The sequence below is a fragment of the Pleurodeles waltl genome, chromosome 2_2, assembly GCF_031143425.1.
Source record: "Pleurodeles waltl isolate 20211129_DDA chromosome 2_2, aPleWal1.hap1.20221129, whole genome shotgun sequence".
NCBI classification, from domain to species: Eukaryota; Metazoa; Chordata; class Amphibia; order Caudata; family Salamandridae; genus Pleurodeles; species Pleurodeles waltl.
Window position 1 is genome coordinate 1096802689 of NC_090439.1, and position 16435 is coordinate 1096819123.

The 16435-nt window shown below is 43.5% G+C and overlaps 1 protein-coding gene across 1 annotated transcript in view; it reads left to right on the top strand.

Annotated features, from left to right (window-relative positions):
* LOC138282870 (prostate stem cell antigen-like) overlaps positions 1–16435 on the top strand; it is a 46621-nt gene that overhangs the window by 15900 nt on the left and 14286 nt on the right. The window contains exon 3 of the mRNA XM_069220861.1: positions 14292–14411. Coding sequence (XP_069076962.1) covers positions 14292–14411 — 120 coding nt within the window. The remainder of the gene's footprint in view (positions 1–14291; positions 14412–16435) is intronic.

Below are 16435 nucleotides of genomic sequence, written 5' to 3' on the forward strand. Positions count from 1 at the left end.
GTGAGTTATGTGTGATGTAAAGTGCTCTGACATGCTACACTAGGATGAGTAGCACTATAAAATAAACATGAGAGGGGGCTCAGGAGAGATGAGGGGCTCCAATGAGGGTTGTAATGAGAGAATTTATGGAGAATGAGGTCATTGGGGTAGCACAAACAAAGACTGTTGCACCAGGTACCACCAACGCTAAAGTCAGCCTGATTAGAGAAAAAACCCTAAAAAGATAGAAGCAAATCAAGAAAGCTGGACTGGAATCTAGTTGCAGAAGAAAACTGAAACAGGAGGATCTTCAAGAGCAAACAACAAACTGAAGAGAGTGGTTGTGTAACAATAAAGGTAGCAGACAGTTTCCTTCTATAGAGAAAAACCTGAAAGAGGAAGCTACAGGAACAGGAATAAGAAATTCTCCATCTTGGATTGGTCAACCACCAAAAACAAATTGGATAAAGATTCTGTTTCCCCAACCAATAATGTGTACTGAAATTCGTTTCATTATTGGCAGGGATCTGGAGTCAATTCTACATTCAATTACAAAAATAATAGGGAATGTATGTTTTAGACAGCAATTAAAAAAATAAACATAACGGGAAAAAACAAAAATAATGTTTGCAATGTTTACAATGTGCTTCGCTCAGCACAAGAGACAAAGTCCCATATTTATACATTTTTTGATGCAAAAGCGCTGCAAACTTACAAAATATATTTGTATTTTGTAAGTGTGTGCCGCTTTTGCGTAAAAAAATCACGCAACTGCGGTGCTAAAAAAGTATAAATATGGGCCAAATTTTCTAAAACACTCTGTTGCAGACTCACGCTGAAAGGTCAGCGAGCATACATGCCAATGTTTTTAAACTCCGAAGTAGGAGATTTTGAAAAAAAATTGGGAGAATGTAATTTCCCCGTACGCTTATATTGAAACAAAGGCATTATTCAGCGGGAAGCACCTAAAATAAATCTGCCTGAATCTGGTCTGCTGGCACGTATGAGAGAGCACCCACTGACAACTGCAATGCAAAGCCAGCTCCACTGCCACAAAACTGAAATAACACAGCAGCTTGGAACCAGTTAAACAATACCTCCTCGCCTCAGACCCCAGTATAAGAAATGTAGCTGGCAATGAGTCTGGCGGTAAGTCTGTAATGCACACTGCCAGCTTATCTGTAGAGTTGCAGTGCGTCAGTTGATCCAGTGATTGTGCTGGGGCCAAGCGGTACTCATTTTTGGGGGCCAGCAGTTGTGGCTTCCTTCGCTCATAAGGAGCGGGGTGGGTGTGGCGCATAGGGGGTGGGGAGGGGTAGAAGATGGATCTAAAATGTATTAAAATATATATATTTTTTTTAAATGAACACTTGCCTTTCTGACGCCGTGCCCTGCTCCGCTCCTCTTTCCTGCTGGCTGCACGCAGGCAAGGGCTCCCAGCCTGCCCTGCGGCCAATCCTGATGCTGCTAAAAGCTGTGTCAGGATTGGCTGGAAGCGCCCAGCCAGGGCACTCCCAGGCAGACTGAGAGCCTGTGCAGGCTCTCTCCAGCCCGGCAACTGTGTTGCTGGGCTGGAGAGAGCCTACAGTGCATGTGTGTTTGGCCAGCCCGAGATGGCCGGCCAAAAAAACTTGCGCAGTGAGGGGCAGTGCTGAGCACTCCCCCTCACTGTTCCTCATCCCAGATGGCCCACCCCTTTCACAACGCGGGGATAATAAACATAGCTGGCGGGGGGGGGGTGGGAGGAGCGACGCTCCTCCGCCCTAACGGAGGAGCCGCCCCTGGGGGCCAGCACTTATTTTTCCGCATCAGATATTTTCCGAGAGCAAGAGAGGGAAAAGCAACCAAAGGGGAAAAAAGGAAAAAGTAAAAGACAGAAAGCCATCAAAAAGGGAAAAAGAAGGAACCTGAAATCATGATATAAAGAGACAGGGAGTGTCTGGTAGTCAATTAAAGAGTTGGTTTCCAGACCCCGTCAGTGCAGCCTTTGTACTCAGCGCATTGGTATGCAATGTTGATTACCACTCATGTTCCGGGGCCGCAGTGTTATTGCATTCAATCTGGATGACCAAGTATTCCCTTTCGTCACTTCAATGTCTTAGATTGATGGTGTCTGGGGGCCAAAGCTTACTCCTGTAGTGATGTGAGGTTAGACACTCTGAAACAGTATACATCTAACAAAAGATAAAGAATCTTAAGGCCCAGTCAGTTTTCATGTTTCTTGGAAAAGTGACTTTTTTTTAAGGTACTTTAAGGTTCAACACTTAAAATAAAGATAGCCAGTAAAGAACAGTCCCTAGCAACCTCTGGTTCAGAGCTAGGACCCCAAAAACAGTTATAGGTCTCCAGTATTAGGTGCAATCACTGATAATATCCCCTTGAGAAAATGTGGAGAAACTGTTCATGTTTCTGTAGAACTCGTTTTATGATTTGGATGAAACCTTAAGTCTGTTACCTACAAGGTCCATAGAGTGCTTTTCAAAGCCTTTTCAGAGTTACTTCAAAGACCACCACCAATGGCCCTGTAGTTTTGGTTTGAGTAATCTGATTTCATATATACTAAAGGATGTGCTCAGGAATGTACCCTGGCCAACTGCATTAAAACCAATAGGTTGTCCAAACATGCCAGGGAACCCATCACCCTAGGAACTGTAGAGTCCACCCTTCAGAGTAAGTGCAATTCTTTTTCTTGAGGGACCTCCAGTGGTCCATGGAGGCTGATACAGAGTTCGGTCACTGGCGCCCAGCAGCTGTTGGGTCCAATCAGTGGAGGCCAAGTCCAGAAGCTAGTGGGCTCTTTGGTGGAGATAGTGGCTGTCTAGGGTGCCAGTCCAGTCTAGGGGTCCCTTGAGTGGATGTTAAGAACTGGGGGCTTGTCCCTTGAAATCTACCAGATGTGGTAGAGTAATACTGGAAGAGGTTCACTGGTGGGCCCAGGGGCACTACAGAGTACAGTCACCTCTATAGATTTGGCCATTGCAAGGGGTGATAACTCTGGATCCAGAAGGGCTAGGAAGATGATCCACACAGTACTCTTGTTCATGCCATGAAGCTGTGCTGCCCACTTTTGACAGGCTTGTAAGAGCTCCAGACAGGATGCTGTTTCCCACGGAATGCAGATCGCCACAGGAAATGAGACTTGGCAGGTTTCACTCTGGCAAAGATACTGCAGCTACATCAAAGGACTTGCCACCTACAAAGACAACCGTTTTTTGCAGATGGAGAGAGGAAATGTGAGCATGAACACTTCAATGTCTGAGAGCAGCATTGGCAGCTCAGTTCACAGCTATGTTCCAGACTCAGCTCAAACAGCCACAACTAAATGGAACACTATCATAAGGCCTGGGAAGATGAAAATCCACACTGTACATCTCTCAATGGTAGATTGCAGCTGTAGGTGCCCACAATTCCTCAAAGCTATGAGCAGTTCGTGGTCAGTGCAGGCTCACCACATTAGCACTTTAGTGGTTGTTTCTTTGGTTCCTCAATCATCTTGATGATGAACAAGTCCTTGGGGTGCTTGTGGTTAGCTTGGTTGGTAGTTCTTAACAGTGCATGGACATATTTGCCTTGTACAATTAACACATTTAATCTGCATGTCTTTGAAATCCATATGTAGTACAATTGCTGACTGGGTGAGGTCAGTATTAAATCTAGTTTAAGGGCACAGCCAGGTTTCAAGAGCTAACCAAAGCCCAAACCTTTAAAATATAAATTCTCACATCTAAACCAGGGAAAATGCATATTTTCACTCTTTATTGTAAGCCTTTTCGGAAGACCAAAACCAAATTCTCGTCCAAGATCTTTGCATCAAAAAGGAGTACTAGAACTATCACTGGGTTGATACTGATTTGGCAACAACTGAGTATCTCATCTGGCAGCTCCCCAAGATTTTTAGAGGATCTCTTGGGGGAGAGGTTCCTGAAGTGATACCGGCATCTGAAGAGGTATGCTTATATGACAGACAAAGGTAATCTGAAAGGGAACTATGATTTTATGCACTATTTATACAGTATTTTCCACAGCACATGGCTCACGCTGCACACAGCTGCTGCCAGCCCCACAACATATTTGCAAAATGCTACTCATATTGCACAATAAACACTGTAGCATGAATGTAAGCATGCTGTTATAGGCAGTAAATAGGTTTAACAAGGGAGGGGTGATAGGTGATCTTCCAATCAGGGAATTTGTAAAAGGTAAGTGCCTTTCATTCTAGTGGCAGACCTGTAGTCACTCTGAACTATGGGTGAGGGTCCAATGTGTGTGCACATTAAAGGAGCATAGCAATGTCTGCCACTGGTGAACAGCACCAATGTCATGAAACCTTCCTGTGGACTTGCATATTGCTCTATACATTGGTGAAAATCACAGTGCAGGCCAGAAAATGATGAAAAGTGTGACACAGCTTCCCTACAACGTAAGTGCCCCAGTTGTTTTAAAACTTCTTCATTAAATCTATCCTTAAATTCAGGGCTTGGTTTCCATTTATCTAACTGAGCAAATGGGATTTATTTGCTGCTCATGTGAGAATATGACACAGGTATGTGTTAGGTACATCAAAAGGAGGTAAAATAATTATAATACTGGTACATCTGAGAAATAATTGTGGAATATTCAAGAAAACTTTCCAGAGAAATTATATTTTGAATGAATTACTGAATGATAAAATTTCTAGAAAGCACAGTCCCTGCGAGAGTGTACCGGTGCCAATATAGCGTGTCAACCAAGTCTACAGTTTGAACAGATGTGTTTTCAGTTGTTTGCAAAAAAAGTTCCTTTCAGCTTTGCATCTAAGAGAGGGAGGGAGATTGTTCCAGTAAGTGAGCAGGCTGAACAGACCCATTTCTTACATTTGGTGAGGCATATAGCCAACAGCCAGGCAGAGTGCGATCGGATAGGTTTTTTGGACAATATTCAACAATCCTTTTACACAGGTATTTGAGCCCAGTATTATAGAAGGTGGCATGTGCCACCGTCAGAGCTTTGAACATAATCCTCATTTTCACCAGTAGTCAGTGCAGTTGGTCACGGTGAAAGATGGAGGCATGTTTGGGAAGTTTACACAGAAGGAAAAAAGCCAAATTCTGAACGATTTGTAATCATTGGCTTCCAAAATTAGAGGCCCCTCAGTATGTTAGTGAAGGCCAGTCTGGAGAGGATTAATGCCTGACCTACTGTTTTCTAGGCTTCCCAGGGCAGAAGATTAAGAAAGTTTCTTAACATCCCCAGTATTCAGCAGGTTTTAACCACTGCAGCAATTAGGGTTTCAAAGGATGGATGAGTGTGAATATACCCTCTAAATTCTTGATCACTTCCGAGGGGAAGGGGTCAAGTGCAATTAGTTGGCCATACCCCTGACCAGCTGGGCCCGGGGTTAGCCCCAAACAGCAAGGCCTCCATTTTCTCAGGTTTGCATTGGAGCACACTGGTCTTAAGTCAACCCATCACTGCTACTATGGAGGCTGCAAATTGTGACCTAGCTTTAGAGGAGTTGCTGTCATAGGTCAGCAGAAGCTGGGTATCGTCTCCATAGGAGACCACTTGGATACCAAATGATTCAATTAGGTATGCCAGCGGTGTCATATAAATATGAAAAAGTGTGGTGCTCAGGGCCAAGCCCTGAGGAACTCCACACTTGAGTGTCTTTGCCTCTGATTAAAAACAGCTTTATTCACACTGCCTGTCCTCTGACTTAAGCAGTCCCCTCCACTCCTATAGCGGCCAGGCGATGTGGCAGGATCTTGTGTGAAATTGTATCAAACATGCAGCAAGGTCTAATACAATTAAGGCAGCATTTTTGCCTGCGTCCAGCGCAAATTTGATGGAGTCGGTTACTTCCATAAGCACTGTCTCAGTGTTGTGGAGAGCCCTGAAGCCAAATATTGAGGAATGGATGAGACTGAAGGTGTTATGTAGCTAGTTGGGTATTTACAATCTGCTCAATAATCTTTGAGACCCCTGGGAGCAAAGAGAAGGGGCTGAAGTTGGAGAGGATTTCTGCATCTGCATTCAGAAGGGGAATGACTATCCCAGAGCACAACGAGGTAGTGAAAAGCTCTTAAGCTTAAGGCTCTTAAGTTGAGGCTATCCCCTATTAGCCTCACAACGTGAGGATGAAGAGGATCCAGAGGGGATCCTGATTGATTAGCACTTGTTGAAGAATCCCTTCAGGTTATGTACAGTTGGAGGTTTGAACTGTGACAGTTTACCCTGAGCAGGTGGTATTGTAGGGTTTTGAGCAACTTCAGTGCCCTTCATTTTCAAAAGATTGTCCTGAATCTTTAAAATTTTAGCTCAAAAATTTGTACTCAGCTTTGTACATAGAAAAGCATTTGTCTCGAGGGGAGGTGCAGTGACTTTTGGGTTCGTAAAATCTGAGACAATTTGTAAAATGTCTTTACCCTTATTATCTCCCTTATTATCTCTCCCGCTAGTTCACTAATGAACCAGCGGGGTGAGGGACGGTATCTAGTGGTCCTTAAGCTGGCCTCAGGGGCCACCATATTGGCAGCCTCAGACATCCACTTATTTACTAACACCTCATCTGAAACAATGTTGCTAGTTAGCACAGGTTTGGTGGATGCTAAACTATCCTTCAGCAAGGATATATTGATCTTATTCCAGGCTAGGTTCGTAGGGGAGGGACTCAATCTCCTCTTATTCTTAGGAGAAGACCAGGGCCAGGACAAGGGATATTCAAAATGGTCGGACCAAGGGACCTTTCTAGGCCGATCAAGGTTTATTAAGGAATTGGAGAAAATTGCCTCAATTGTGTGATCCGCTCTGTGTGTCGACCCCACTGGGGTCATTGATCGATCATGGGCTGTGAGCATATCTGTCAGCTTCCATGCTAAGCTATCAGAGGGATTGTCCAGCATGATGTTAAAATCGCCCAGCACTGTAAAATTTGAGTAATTGATGATTTTATGTGCCAGTACCTGGGTGATATAGTAAAATCTTCTGCACACCCCGGGAGCAGTAAAACAGAACCCCAAGAAGGAGCATTGGTCTGAGGGTGAAATGCAGAAAACCAAGGCTCCCATGCCTACCAGTTCTTTGACTTAGAACTTAGCAGTGACTTTCTAAATGATACGCCCACACCCCTCCAGCTTCTCTGTCCAAGTGTGCACATGCATAGTTTGGGGAGGACCATTGCAAATCTGGACAGGAGTTTTCCAGGTTTCATTCATAAAGAGGATATCTAATTGTTCTTCCTCAATCAGGTTACTTACGTCCAGGACATGTTTAAGGAGGGAGAGAGCACTGATTAAGACAGCTTTTAGTCTCATTGAGGTATCAGTCTGCTCCGTCTTCTCCCAGATTCCTACATTTATAGGATGGAGGGAGAGTTTACAAAAGCTGCAGATTACAAGGCCCACAAAACCCAATGGTACAGGGTTGCTACAGTTCCTACTGCGGGTCCTTAAGTTGTGTAACTCCGCAGAGGTATAAGTTATAGAAGATATCATCTCTGGAGTGCAACCGGCATTATGGCAGGCCACCATTTGGATACAGATGGGCGCAGATGGGCTTGCTTTTGGCATGCCTTCGACCATCGTTTTATATTTGTATCAGTGTGTGCGTGCCTCAAACACTAGAGCGCTGCCAGTAAAGAATGACGCCTTTCTGATAAAAAAAACTTGCCCTCTTGCCACGATATCAACAGAGCAGCAGTCCCCCTATATCTGTGCAAAGACCAATGCGATGTAAAAAGCAATGATATGCTATTTAAAAAAATGAATTTCTAAAAGTATAAAATGATTTGCCTCAATAGCAGCAACAGTATTTCAATAATTCAGTATTTTAGATTCTGCATCAACACGAAGTAAACAAGTATTTCATCTAGTAATTCCCATAATTAAATGCTTTGAAAGTGAATGGTCTCACAATTAAGTATTAAAACTGGCTAGAGGAGCTGCATAAAGGTTTAAATGAAAATAGCGCTAAGAATTGGATAGTGCCAATTCTAGTCAATGGTCACAGTAGACCGGAACCTAAGCTAGATTTGATGCTGACCGCGATGGAGCGCCAGTTGGATACACCAAATAGATTGGCCTCACTAGGACCTGGAAGTAGGGAAGGCTGAAATGTTTTCAAGTAACAATCTTAAAAGGGACTTAGCTGGTTTCTGAAGAAAACCTATTTTCTGCCTGTGAAAACCTGAACTCAGTTCAATACTTGTGTACTACTGGTTGGATACTTATTGCGGTCGTCCCCTTAAAGATCTGGAGCTGACGTTTTGAAACATTTCCCAAACTTCTTTTGCTGCACACACAACCACAGTGGTACACTTCTAAGGACCTCAGAGGTAGCACTTAGAGACTCTCAGGGTGTCAGGCAAAGGACAAAGCAAAATCCAGTCCAGGTCCAGTTACCACTGTGCAGCTGGGAATCTTCACAGAATTGTCCTCATCAGCTTTTTTATGCTCCTGGAGCCACCTAGGGGATCTGCCTTATGTTACTTGGAAATCTTTCTGTCCTGGATTTCAAGTGGGAGGAGTCCAACCTCCTCCGGTCCTTCTCACAGACACCAGTTGCAGCAGGTCCAGTTTGCCTGGTATATTCCATATGCCAGCCCAGCAGTGTTATGAAGAAGGTGCATAGGGGTGCCACATTTATGCTTGGCACCTGCTGGTGGGTAGAGGTGATTCTTTGGGCACTCCCTGACCACTTGAGTAATATTTCTCAGGTGCAGCCCAACCCACTTTTTCAGTAGTTGCTGTTTGCGTTCCTGCAAACAGGTCCAAAATGTCTTGTGCCTGGGCATTTTTAAGAAGGCAAAAGTCTTCAGTTACACTAAACTTCGGCTCTGAGAGTTAGGGCTGTGTTTAGGGGTGTCATAGAGAAATCGCCAGTGCCTTTCCACATCTAACACTAAAATCCAGTTTGAAGTAGAAACTGTATCCACACTGAGCTCAGAGACAGAAGTCTGGTAGGACAAAAGCAGGGTCCTTCAGCAACCAGAGTAGGCATACACAAGAATTGTCTTGGCATCATGTTCACTCCCTTTGAAGTATGCCCCAAGTGTTAAATATGCATCAACTGCCCTGTCAAACACGATTTAATACTGTGTTGTAACAGGATACCCACAACACCCGCCCAGCATATTCTGTGGAGTTCAGAGAAGTTATTTGTGTCCATGTACAGGTCTGTATATTGTGTGCTTCTGGAAGGAAATTCATACCACATTCACACCTTAATCAATTTAAGTACAGCCTGGGAGAAGCTGGAGAGCTAATGTGAATTAGCCTCCCTAGGAACTTCAGGCAGGGAAAAGATAACTTTCTGAAAGTTATTTTTCCTTAACATTTATTGAAAACCAGACTTCATCATTGTAGGGGATATTTACTAGTTATTAAAAATAGTAGTTTAATTATTTTACTGGGTGGCCCCATTCCTGAAATACAGTGTGTAAAAAACTGGGTTACTGGTTGAGGGTATGAACCCCTTCTCAAGCAGCAGCAACAATTCTTGTCAGAGTGAAATGGCATGCAAACCCTAAATTAACCTTTGCTCAACCCTCGGGTATCTTAGCACAGAGCAGTCAAGCTTAACTCAGGGGCAATGTGCGAGGTACTTGTGCAACACTTCAAACAGCAACACAGTTAAAACTCACCACAAAAATGGAGCCCTCAACAAATTCATAAAAACAGATTAATTTTTCATAAATAAAGCACAACAAAAAAACAACAAAAATCCAATCAGTAGAAGCAGAGTTATTCAATGTTAAAGATTTTAGTAAAAATAGCACCAAAATATAGAAAGCACCGACTGTGGATATCTTGTCACGCTGGACTGGGACAAAGCCACAAATGCAGGACGACTGTCATGGAGCACAGGTCGGCTACAGGGACCCGGTTAGACCCTGGTTTGTGAGGATCCACTTTGAAGATGCGTCACACAGGTGAATAGATGCATCGGTTTTGAGATGCGGCAAAGCGATGATGCGAGGATCTGCGCCATTGTTGAGGATCTTGTCAAAAAGAGCTTGTGATGTGAAGTTTGACGTCAAGGGTGCATCACGCAGTCGAGGCAAATCATCGGTTTTGAGGACCTGTGAGGCTGTGATGCAAAGTCCATCATCGAGACTGCCATCAAGGGATTTGAGGGCCTGCGCTGAGGATGTATTGTGCAGTGGTGGTTCTGATGGGGCGATGGGCTATGATGTGATGCGAGTCATTTTGGTGGTTCTGATCCACGCAATAGTGATGTTGCACCAGTTTGCTTCGGGTTGCAGCAAAGGAAATGTGTTAGTTTCACTTGATCCACTGAGGCTGGCATGGCACCTTAGGCCAACTTCCTAATGGCCAAGTCTGGGGTGGCACCACTTGGCAGAGTAGACTCACAGATGGCAGAGTCTAGGTGATGGTGAAAGGTTGTTGGGAGCCTGTTGTTTCCCTGAGACCAAAATAAAGACAGGGATATAAATACAGGGATAATTATATGGTCCAGCATGTCAGTCTACCTATATCAACTCAATAGAGACGCACTGTTCCAGGAAAACAGACTCTGTACTACTAAGTAGCATAAGAACCGTAATGGTCCCCTAACGCATTGGTCGTGCAGGAACAGTAGCCCTCACTCACCAATAGGTGACATGCTTCATCATTGGGTCATGCTCCTCGTCAGGCCATCACTGTAATGCCTGACGGGCCCTGCTAGAAGGCTCTTTGCCAGAGATCTTTTGAAGAACTAATGCTGGTAAGGAATTGAGTTACAGGTGTCCCTGAGACTTCAGAGCAAGAGGCCAGCAAACTACCCCTTTGAGTCGCTCTGGGGTTCTGGGATCAAGAGATGCAGGTCCAGTCCTTTTCACTCAGACAAGAGGACAGAAGGTCAGAACAGCAAGGTAGCAGTCCAAGAGGGTAGAGGTCCAACAGAGAGTCAGTTCTTTCCTTTCAGCAGAACAGCAGTCCTTCTTCCTAGCAGAGTATCTACAGGTCAAGAAGTCTGAAGTGGTGGTGTCAGAGGTCCAGTACTTATACCCAGTTGTGCCTCTGGAGTGGGGCAGACTTCAAAGAAAGGTCTTTGAAAAGCACAGAGGACCTCCCTTCCTGCTCTGGCTCCAGACTCACTACAAAGGGGAATGCAGCCCTTTGTGCACAGAGAGGACACAGCCCTTTCAGGTGTAAGTGTCAGCTCCTACCCATGTGTGCCTTTGAAGTTGGGGAGAAGCTTCTAGAGGTTTCCCTTTGAAGTCTCCGGGCATCCTGCCTTCCCTGTCCTGGCACTAGACTATCTAGAGGGGGTATGCAGTCTTTTGTATGGAGGCAACACACAACCTATTCAATTGTATGTAGGGCTAGATTTAGCTCCATCTTCCCATTCTGCCAGTAGTGGCCTATCCAAGTCCACCTGAGCTTTCAATTATGTGTGGCTGTCTATGAGGAACACACAAAGCTCAACTATCAGCTACACCCAGTCATGTGACCCAGGGACAGGCTATAGGCACAAAATGACTAAGGCAGGAAAGTGCCAACTTTCTAAAAGTGGCATTTTCAAAATTGTAATTTTTCATCACCATTCCAAAGACACCAAACATGTACTGTGTACCTTCTCCCATTTGGGAATTACAGTTTAGAGCTTAGAGTAGCAGCACACAAAGGAATCATTCTACTTGTATTTCATTAATAAAGTTGCAGCTGTGCCGAGAGCCAACAGAGATGGTGGGATTGTCTACCACATCAGCGGGGGTGCTGATTGTAATGACTTTTTAAATAATGCCGCTGCCTTTGAAGATGGTGCGGGCTAGTGTCATTGTTGCCACAATAAAGTATGTGATAAACGCGTAACTACCTTGTTACTGCACATTTTTCCAAATGTTTTTGCTTTTGCGGATATCTGGTGGAATATGACTACTTCTGCTCATTGTGATCAGATGATTTGTACCAAATTGTTAAATGAGCGGTTCATAGTTGTCATATATACGCCAAGAGTTACGTGAATATCCTGCTTATGTTCAAGAAATATAATAAACCTGAAGTGGCAACCCAAGGGTCTCTTGCAGCACTAGCATTGAAAGGCAACTGCTTATAAACAGTCTTTTCCAAGATAGTGGATTGGCCATAGAACCATGTTTTCAAGATTCCCAATGTAAAATGGAATTGAGTCTCTTCATGTGATGTCAATTTCTGTTATAATCACTTCTAAGAGCCACAGTCACAAGAGAAGATGTACCACAACACATTTTTCTCTCATTTCTTGTGTCAAGTTATTTACCCCTTTGTACTATTTTTGTCCCAGAACTTTGCTTTCAGTAATTGAACTCTTCAGGAGCTTGATTCCTTTTGCATTTCTTCAGCTCTAGTCTTCATCTTGAATAATTTTTCCTCCTCACTGTGACCATCTTAAAAACACTTGTTGCCTTTCACTAATACTACTCTGAGGAGGGTGGCTCTGCTTTCCTTGGGCAAGCAGGGGGACTCAACAGACCTTCTTAACATTCAGCCCTTGACAAAAGCCTACAGTTCCAAATATAAATTGTGGCAGTTTGTGAGCAGTTCTTCTGTTAGCCTTTTGATTTTTCAGATTGATAATTTGGTACCTCTCAAAACAGAGTAATTATGACATAAAGTAGCACTTTTTAAATATTGCTTGAAATCAGCATGTTGCAAGTTTGGAAGCACTTCGATTAATCTGTGGCAGCCAATTTACTTGTTCAAATTCATTGACTTTGGACAATGAGCAATTGGACAATCCTGAGTTTCCTTTGCAGGGAGTCTAACTTGTAGACTACCAAACAGGCATGGACATTTTGTTCAATCCTTGGTAACGGATGCAAAACTTTGGACAGTCTACTGGTTTCACATCTGCCTGCGCTTGATTCAAAAAGACAAAGGGGCATATTTATATTTGTTTTGCGCTGAATTTGCATATTTTTGTAATGCAAATTCGGTGCGAAACTAACTCCATATTTGTACTTTGGCGCTAGACCCATCTAGCAACAAAGTTTTGGAGTTAAAGTCATTTTTGGAACTTGAAAACCTACCTTGTGTCAATGAGATGCAAGGTAGGCCTCCCCGTGCAAAAAATGACTCTATGGCCTTAGCACCATATTTATCCCCCGTGCTAAAATCACACTCAGGGGTGGGGGTCAAATAATGCTGGCTTTGCACCATTATATCATGCCTGGGTCCGGGCAGGTGTTAGGGGACCTATGGGCCTATTTCCATGGTGGAACCCCATGGAATAAGCCCAGAGGTGCCTTCCCCAGGCCACAAGGTCACCCCCACCCACGCCAGAGGGACAGCGGAGGATGAGGGCCCCCATCCCGAGTGAGCATAGGTAAGTACATGTATGTTTTTTTGTTGTTTTTTTTAAGTGCCATTGGGGGCCCTGCAAATGTGCCCCCTACATGGTACTGGGTGCAATGGCCATGCCCAGGGGACCCTGGTCCCCTGTGCTGGCCATTGGGGTGGTGGGCATGACTCCTGTCTTTTCTAAGACTGGAGTTATGTGGTATGGATGGTTTTGCATCAGAAAATGATGCTAGGCTGGTTAGAGTCCTTTTTTTACCCTAATCTTCCTAACGTAATTTTTTGGTGCAAAACCCCCTTCTCCCATACCCCCACCCAGCTAACATTTTTTTTTACGCTAGCCTACCAAGTGCGCCGGCTTGCACCATTCTGTAAATATGGTGCCCCACTGGCGCTCAAGAATGGTGCAAGCCAGTGCTAAACTTTTTGATGCAAAACTACGTTAGTGCAGTTTTGCACCAAAAAGTATAAATATGCCCCGGAATATCCTACAGCAAAGGACTTCCTCATTCTCTGCAATAAGAAATGCCAGGAATGAGGACCACTTGTGCTGACCAGCACTATCACGGGTCGAACTATTTTCATGTATTGGCTTATTTTGTAACTCAGACCCAGTGTCTGGTTTTGATTGTGTTTTTCGGCCTACAGAGCAACCGCAATTCCCATTGGTAGGTGAGAAAGAGATGGAGAATTTCATCTGTTACAAAATTTGCTTGAAAAGTTCTCCCAGTCCTATTGCCAATAACACCTGAGGGCAGCACCCATAATTTCCAGCTATGAAGCATTTTCTCAAGCAAGTTCTTTTCAGATCGGAAGGCCCTTGTTTAAATCAGTTTTTGTGGCAGCATAAGATGTAAGGATACTTGTACACATCCTTGTATTTGGTATGTTATGTATTTAATTTCTAAACAAATATTTACAAATAACTATGGGCTTGAATTATGAAAGATATTTTCCATTCTGTGTCTATAGGAAAATGTGTAAAAAAAATATATATATATACATACATATTCACAACTTCACAATACTATGTTGAATTTTGTTATTTGTCAGCGACAACTCTGCGGTGCTACACATGCGACCAAGAAACCAGCAATGACAAGTGTCAGACCATCAGCAACTGCACTGTTCCGAACAAAATCTGTCAGACTACTGTGGCGACTTCATCATCAGGTAACAGCTAATTTGGCTTTCAGAGAAGGCCAGCATTGCATTCTTTAGAGGCACTACATAGTTATTACTTAGAAGGTCAGCCAGCATCTAATCTTATGATGAGGGCGTTGTGGTTCAGCTTGCTAAGTAAGAAAAGCACCATGCAAGACATTGTAAGATCGGTTTTCAACATCACCATCAATCAATCAATCAAGAATTTGTAAAGCGCGCTACTCACCCGGAGGGTCTCAAGGCGCTGGGGGGGGGGGGCCGCTACTGCTCGAACAGCCAGGTCTTGAGTTGCTTCCTGAAGGAGAGGTGGGCTTGTGTAGTGCTTTCCTCTTATTTAGTTTCTAAGCACTAACATAACACAACAGAAATGCACTTCTGAGGTCAAAGAAGACTTTTATTGTTGTTATATGAATGACGAATTAGTAGCTTTCAAGTCCGCGTTAATCAAACAAAATATATCAGTTTGCAATATACACAGCAGGTTATATTTATAAGATATTGAATGCAAAGCAAAACAAATACTTCACCGTGTAGGAACTATTTACAGCTACATCTTTCTAAGGTCTGCAAGCTGATGACCCCTGTCAGCCGCGAGAAAGAGTTTCATCTACCCACACGGGATGCTGGCAGCTGGCGCCAAGCTCCAGCACGAGGTCCGGCAGATTCGAATCTGACCCTCTGCAGCCTGTTACATTCGTTACAAAGGTGTGCCCCCTCCTCCCAGACCTGGGAAACTGAGCAAGCCTTTTGGAGACTGGCCAGGTCTCCAAGACTACTCCTGTTCCCAAGCTCAAGCGAAGAAAAAACAACACCCATGTACTCTCTCTTATCATGTCTAGTCTACTGTGAGAAAAACATCTTGGTTCATCTGGTGCAAAAACACAGCTTGGAAAAATACAGCTTGGATTCTCAACTGCAATGTCTAACTCCACGTTAAAGGCAATGGGCAGCTAACCTAAATATCAAATGCAATGTCATGTTAAAGGCAATAGGCAGCTAACCTAAATATCAAATGCAATGTCTAGTGTCATGTCAAAGCCAATAGGCATCTAAGCTGAATACAAAATGCAATGTCTTATATCATGTCAAAGCCCATAGGCAGCTGAGCTGAATATAAAATGCAATGTATAATATCATGTCAAAGCCAATAGGCAGCTGAGCTGAATACAAAATGCAATGTATAATATCATGTCAAAGCCAATAGGCAGCGGAGCTGAATATCATGTCAAAGCCAATAGGCAGTTAAGCTGAATACAAAATGCAATATATAATATCATGTCAAAGCCCATAGGCAGAATATCTAATAGCATGTCAAAGTCAATAGGCAGCTAAATTGAATACATCATGTCAAAGTCAATAGGCATGCAATGTCAAAGCCAATAGGCGGCTAGACTGGATACAGCATGTCAAAGCCAATAGGCAGAATACAGAATGTAATGGCTAATGCGATGTCAAAGCCCATAGGCGGCTCAACTGAATACAGAAAGTAATGGCTAATGCCATGTCAAAGCCAATAGGCAGAATACAGAATGTAATGACTAATGCAATGTCAAAGCCCATAGGCGGCTCAACTGAATACAGAACATACCATGTGCTACTGGTGAACATTGAGCAACTAATATGCGCAGTGGTGAAACACAAAGTCATTGGTCAAAACAAACTTTATCAAATGGCAGTACATTCCGCCCTTTGACCAATGAATTTTTGTTTCACATATCTCTTGTTTCAAACAAAAACAAAAAACATCGGCACAAAAAAAAAAAAAACATTATGATCAAAGCAATCCCTGTAAAGCAATAGAAGTGAATTAACACATTGATTTCATAACCTTTCACATCAGATACATCTACATAGAAAAGACTGGGCAATTTTTATACTCTGAATGAGTCTCTAATTCAACAGTGTTAGCAATTTGATGTGGCATGAGTTCTGCTCATGTAAAGGTGCACGGTCCACTTGAAAGGTTTGCTGGAAGGTAAGCAAAAGTCAGAGTTCCATACGAGAGGGGAAAAAAAAAAAAAAACAAACACAGC